The 6,426-nt window shown below is 40.7% G+C and overlaps 1 protein-coding gene across 1 annotated transcript in view; it reads left to right on the top strand.

The window, feature by feature from the left end:
• The first annotated feature begins 893 nt into the window (after positions 1-893).
• The window catches only part of LOC122063601 (isoleucine--tRNA ligase, cytoplasmic-like), a 28,146-nt gene continuing 22,613 nt past the window's right edge, over positions 894-6,426 (top strand). The window contains exon 1 of the mRNA XM_042627304.1: positions 894-1,001. Within this exon, the coding sequence (XP_042483238.1) occupies positions 894-1,001 (108 nt within the window). The remainder of the gene's footprint in view (positions 1,002-6,426) is intronic.

The raw sequence follows: 6,426 nt of genomic DNA, 5'->3' as shown, positions 1-6,426 counted from the left end.
TCTCTTTAGCAATTGCTTCAGTTGTTTTCACACACTTGGCTACATCTCCATAGCCACCAATAGATGTTGCTTCAATCGTTTTATTCCTCCCTTGACATCCTTCCCACAAAGGGTATACTTAATCCAATTTCTGTCTGATACGTCAGGCCAATACCCATATTTCCATCCAGGATCATTTGATTTAGCTCTCCTTTTTGGATCTTTGCTTGGATCAATCATTGATTGTGCAGTAGCGGCAGTACTTGTATTTTGACCCCACTGCTACCACCAATTGTTTCCATAGATGAGTGGATTCAACTTGTCTCTTTGTCTAAGACTGTAATGTGAAAAGGTAATCAGAATAAGAAAAAGGTAATAAAAGGGAATATTACTACTATAAGGGAATATTAGCCTATTAGGTAATAAGGTAATAAAAGAAAATGCCTCCATTAAAGAGATATGGGAAAATCAAAATAAGAAAAAGAAAAAGAAAAAAATACTCCAGGAAAAATATTAGTAGTGCTCAGATTAACGCAATCTATACAAATTAAAGTCAAATGTGGAGTCAAAACTTGTGCTGTTCATTCATAAGCTCAAATTCACATAGCCTTTGTGTGAGATTTTCTTTACACAACTAAGTTTTTTCTTCTAATTTCTCCAAAATTATTTTAATAAATATGTTAAGCCCTAAAGTTATTAAAAAANAAAAAAAAAAAAACCTGAACCTGCACTTATCAACCAGCCAATAGTCACCGTAGGAAGAAAAAAAAAAAAACTAATCATACGAAGAAGGAAGAAGTAGGGAGAAGAAAGAAGAAAAGAAGAAGGAAGAAGCAGGGAGAAGAAAGAAGAAAAGAGAAACAGAAAATCGCACAAATCAGAAATTAAAAATACAAACTAAAACATACTTGGAGATGTGGAAGGACACTTCGTTGGAGGTCGCCGGAGGTTGCCGAAGGTTGTCGAAGGAGAAGGAGAAGCCGCCGGAGAAGAATCGAAGGAGGAGGCTGCCGCGGCTCACTGTTAGTTAGTTTGGGGTTTTGCGATTTGGAGCGGAGATTGAGAGAGATGAAAGCACTTTGTCAGAGATCGCCAGATGTCACCGAAGACTGTCGGAGGAGAAGGAGAAGGAGAAGTCGCCGGAGAAAGGATCGTCGGACGTTGGGGCCTTGGGGGTTTGCGATTTGGAGGCAAAGTAGCAGACTGAGAGGCACGATTTTTACTGATTTTGGTTTTTTTTTTATTTAATTTTTTTTTTATGGTAAGGGTTTTTATTTTTTATATGGTTTTTGATCCAATGCATCAGACTTTATATACCTCCCAATGAGAATATGTAATTTGGAATCTTCATCAAGAAATTTTAAAATTTATTTAAAAAAAAAATGATCCAATGCATCACATGTGCATCAGACCTTATACACCTCCCAATTAGAATATGTAATTTGGAATCTTAATCAAGCAATTTTAAAATTTGTTTAAAAAAAAAAAATTGATCCAATGCATCATATGTGCATCAGACCTTATACACCTCCCAATTAGAATATGTGATTTGGAATCATCAAGCAATTTTAAAATTTGTTTAAAAAAAAAAAATAGTAACCGATGATCTGGTCCGGATAAGGTAAGGTGCGTCAACTCTTGCATTGCGGGACAGCATATTCTGACGTATGGTGTTATAAAGTTCTAATTCACGGTAACCTATTTTCAAATGTTTCCAGTAATTATGATAGATTGAAGATATACGTGGATAAAAAAATATACGACAAGAAGCATTCAGTCGTCAGTCCTGCGGATGTGATAATGTGTTTAAAAAAAAAAAAAATTCGATCCAATGCATCACATGTGCATCAAAACTTATACACCTGCCAATGAGAAAATGTACTTTGGAATCTTCAACAAAACAATTTTAAATTTTACTTTTAAAATAGCGAGTACATAAGGCGACCGCCTCATGTATAAGGCGTCGCCTTTCGTGCCTTAGTGTATAAGGCGGTCGCCTTTCACACTTCTCGTAAGTCGGCGGACTGCCTTTTCACACTTCTCGTAAGTCGGCGGACTGCCTTACTACCAAAGGACCGCATCAGCACTTTCGCCTTACCAACGCCTTAAAAACTATGCTTAGCTCCCCTCCTTTAAAGGAATACCAAAGGCGTAATAAGAGTCATCCCCCCTCCCATCTTGGTCTTGCCAACCTCAACTCTTCTGAGGTCTTGTTGCCCACCCCCTCTCCCCATATCAATTGTTAGACCATTTGGAATGGCCGTGGGCTAAAATCCTTAGCCAAGCAAGCCAAAATTCGCTCGTCTCAAAGCTTATATTTTCATAATCTGTTGTCTCTTGGAAACCAGGGTTTTTGAAGCAAATGCTCTCCAGAGTGCCACTACAATTTTGCTCCTTCTTGGTCCCTTCTCTCTAACTATTCCTTCAGTCCCTTTGGGAGAATTTGGGTTTTTTGTAACCTTGCAAAGATTCGAATTTCAGAAATCTCATCTTCTTCTCAATTCATTTACTTTGTCTCTAACACTAGTGGTGGAAGTCACCTTTTCTTCTTTGCCATTTTATGGCCTTAATAGGGCCTTAGATCGAATCCCCCTCTGAAATGCCATTAGGTTTATTGCTTTTCAAGTTGGCTTCCTCCTTTGGGGTTGGGGAGGTGACTTTAATGTTGTCAGGCATGCCATGTGAAGCTCAGGGCCTCCTCTATAAATCCCACTTTTGTTGATGATTTCAACTCTTGCCTTGAGGACACCAGTCTTAATGATCTCAGATGGTTAGGTATCAAGTATACCTGGCATAACAAAAGGGTTAGCACCAACCACATAGCTTGTGAGCTTGACAGAGTGCTAGTCAATGAAGCCTGACTTTCCTGTTTCCCCTCCTCCCATGCCACATTCAGTCTTCCGAGAATATTTGACCAGAGTCTCTTTTCCCTCTTCATCCAGCCTTACATCTCCTTCAGCCCTAAGACTTTCAAATTCTTTGATATATGGGATCTGGACATTGGTTTTTCCCCAATTGTGAAGGCAGCCTAGGATATGCCTGTCCAATCCTACTCCTCCCCTCTCAACTCCTTTGCTTGGAAGCTCAAGAATGTCGAACTTGCCTTAAAAGGTTGGAACTCCACCACCTTTGGCATTATCTCCACCCGTGTCTCCTCTTGCAGAAGTAGGCTGGAAACCATCCAATCCTGTCTCCAGTCTGACCACCTCAATCCTTCTCTTGCTTCTAAAGAGAAAGAGACATCTCTTGAGCTATCCTCCCCATGGTTTTAAATATCAGTACGTATCATACCGTATTGGCCGATATATATCGGAATCGTTAGCAGTCGGTACGATACATATCGATATGCTACATGGAATTTCTTGGATATCATCTCGTATCGGCCGATACGTATCTTATCGTATCGTATCACTCTGATACTATGATACACGCGATACGTATGTTTGGTTCTGCTTTAAAATTCCAGTGACGTATCGTACATATTGTTAAGTATCGGTACGTATCGTACTATATCGTATCAATACGGTACGATACGGTACAATACACCATTTAAAGGGCTAAAGCTTGAAAGCAGTTTCTTTTTGATCTCCTATCTGAAATAGAACCAATTTTCTCCGTTTCTCCTTCTTCTCACTTGATTCAAGCCTTAGCTCCAACATTTGAAGGAAACAAGAAGTCAACAACGTTTGAAGCAAATCTTTAGGTGGATTTATACTTGCTAAGTGGAGGAAGGCCCTTGTTTTTTAAGATCATTCAACTTGAATAGTAAGTTCTTACAAAACCATGCTTTGAGGAGTAGCATGGAGTCAATGAGCATTTGTTCGGATCACGTTGGTGCCTCATCCAGACATGGACACCATGTATTTTCAGGTGCTTCTTGAGGCTACGGATATGAGACTTATGCAGGACCGACATTGGCCACTCCAGAGCACTACAAAAGATTCTACCATGAATGAGAGTCCCACTACAATAGATATTTCGACTGGGGTAAATATTGTGCCTATGTTTGACAAGTGCACATCATCATCTTAGTTGCTCTTATTCAAGAAGAAGGTCCTAGCTATGAATATGAACCACCACGACACTCTTCATGACGTTCATCACAGTGGCAATGGAAATGAGAATAGAAAAAACTGTAAGAAACCTCATCATTTTGAACATTTTGAACTTAATATACTTGTCTATCAGTGCGATACCCTCGACATGTTATATATAGCATTTTTTAATTGTTTTTTGATGCAAAAGTATATGAAAATGTGTTCTCTATCCATTTATGTGCGTATCTTTAGCGTATCTCAGATACGATACCCTCCGATACATATCTTAATTTTGGCTGACCGATACGTTGACTGATACCGATACTTTAATCCTTGATCCTCTTCCTCTTTTCCCAAAAAGAAAGATTTCTCAGACAAAAATCCTGGATCAAATGGTTAGAGCCTGGAATTCTGCCTATTTCCTCAAATCCTTGAAGTCCAGATCCAACTCCATCCTTCACCTTACCACCAGAGATGGGTCTCTCCTTTCTCACTCGGATGCCATTAAGGCTGAGGCTGTTTCTTCTTGGATCTCTTCTGTCCCCCTTCCTCCGACCCCTCCATCCCCTTGCTTCTCAATAAATTCATCCCCATTAATCTCATCCCCTCTCTACAGGCAATCCCTTTCGATTCGGAGTTGCAATTGTTCATTCCCATAAGTCCAATGATGCCCCAGGTCCCGATGGCTTTAGTAGGGGCTTATTCTCCTCCTGCTGGGATATCATTGGGGTTGATCTTACTAAAGCCATTAAAAGCTTTTTTGTCAACCCCTCTCAAGTCCATAGGATCAATAAAACCTATTGTCTCATCCCCAAAAAGGAAGGGGCCTCCTCTAAGTCTTACTTCAGACCCATCTCCCTTTGCAACCTTCTATACAAATTCATAACCAAAATTCTAGCCAATCGCCTCTATCTTGTCATTGACTCCCATGTTAGTGCAAACCAATCTGCCTTCATTTTTTTAAGAAGCATCTCTAATAACATCATTCTTTGAGATTATGAGGACGTTTGGTATGAAGTCCCACTCCCCTGTGGCCCATCTCAAAATTGACATTCATTAGGCTTTCGACTCCATTCAATGGGACTTTATCTCTAAAGTCTTGCTTGCTATGTCTTTCCCCCCGATCTTTGTTAATTGGATTCACTCTTGCATATCTTCTCCCAAGTTCTTTGTTTTGGTGAATGGCTCTCCGGCTGGTTATTTTGCATCCTCTATCAGCATTCGACAAGATTGTCCTCTTTCCCCTTTTTTATTTTGTCTTGACCTTGAGGTTTTTTCTAGATCCATGCAATCCCGTACTGATGATCTCCTCATCTCTCCTATTCTCAAGTTCAAATTTCTCAAGCTAACTTATCTTGCTTTTGTTGATGGTTTCATGATCTTCTCTAGAACTGACCCGGTCTCTATCTAACCAATCATGTCCACCCTCCACCTCTTTGAATCTCTCTCTGGGCTCCGCATCAATCTCCTCAAATCCCATATTTTTTTATTTGGGGTTTCTAACCACTCCAAAGCAAGCCTCCTTCAGCTCACAGGGTTCTCTCTTGGATCCCTCCCTGTTAAGTATCTAGATCTCCCTTTGATTTCTTGCAAGTTGGAAGCCCACCGCTGCACCCCAATGATGAGCCAAATCAGAAAAAGGCTGCAACTCTGGAAAGGCAAGTTCCTATCCTACATGGGTCACCTAGAACTGATCCGATAGGTCCTCCAGTCCTTCTATATCTACTGGTCAGGAGTCTTCCAAATTCCTAAATTAATCATCAAGACAATTGAAACCCTCTTCTGCACCTTCCATTGGAAAGGTATTGATTCTGCTAAATTCCTCCATCCAATCCGTTGGTCATCCATTTGCCGTCCCAAATCTGAAGGACTGGGATAAAAAAGAATCAAAGATGCCAACCTTGTGGGTATGCTGAAGCTTTTCTGGAAGCTGGAAAAACACATCTGGGTTTCTTGGGTCTACTCTTCCATTCTATCCAAAGATTCCTTATGGACCATCCCTCTCCCAGATGTCTCCAGGGTCTAGCGCAAATTCTTCAAGTCAGACCTATTGCCTTTGATGCCATTCACTCTTGCATAGGTAATGGTTCTGCAACCTCCCTATGGCTTGACAATTGGCATCCAGATGGAGTCTTCTTCCTGAAAGTGGGCCCAAGAGCAGTCTACTACTCTGATCTTTTAAATGACTCTTTAGTCTCTTCAATCATCTACAATGGCTCCTGGTCTCCTCCTCTTACTTTTGCTACCATTTCTGCCCTTTGGTCCTCTCTCCCTACCCTTTCCCCTAATGGTGATGGTGGAGATGACAAAATTGTTTGGTCCCCATCCCCCTCTGGCTAATTCTCCTCTTCCTCTGCTTGGCATCTAGTCCACTCTTTTAGTCCCACCACCCCTTGGCATAAGATTGTTT

The sequence above is a fragment of the Macadamia integrifolia genome, unplaced genomic scaffold (genome assembly GCF_013358625.1).
Source record: "Macadamia integrifolia cultivar HAES 741 unplaced genomic scaffold, SCU_Mint_v3 scaffold1377, whole genome shotgun sequence".
Taxonomy (NCBI): domain Eukaryota; kingdom Viridiplantae; phylum Streptophyta; class Magnoliopsida; order Proteales; family Proteaceae; genus Macadamia; species Macadamia integrifolia.
Note: the sequence above shows the minus strand (reverse complement) of the source record. Positions and strands in the feature narration are given on the sequence as shown.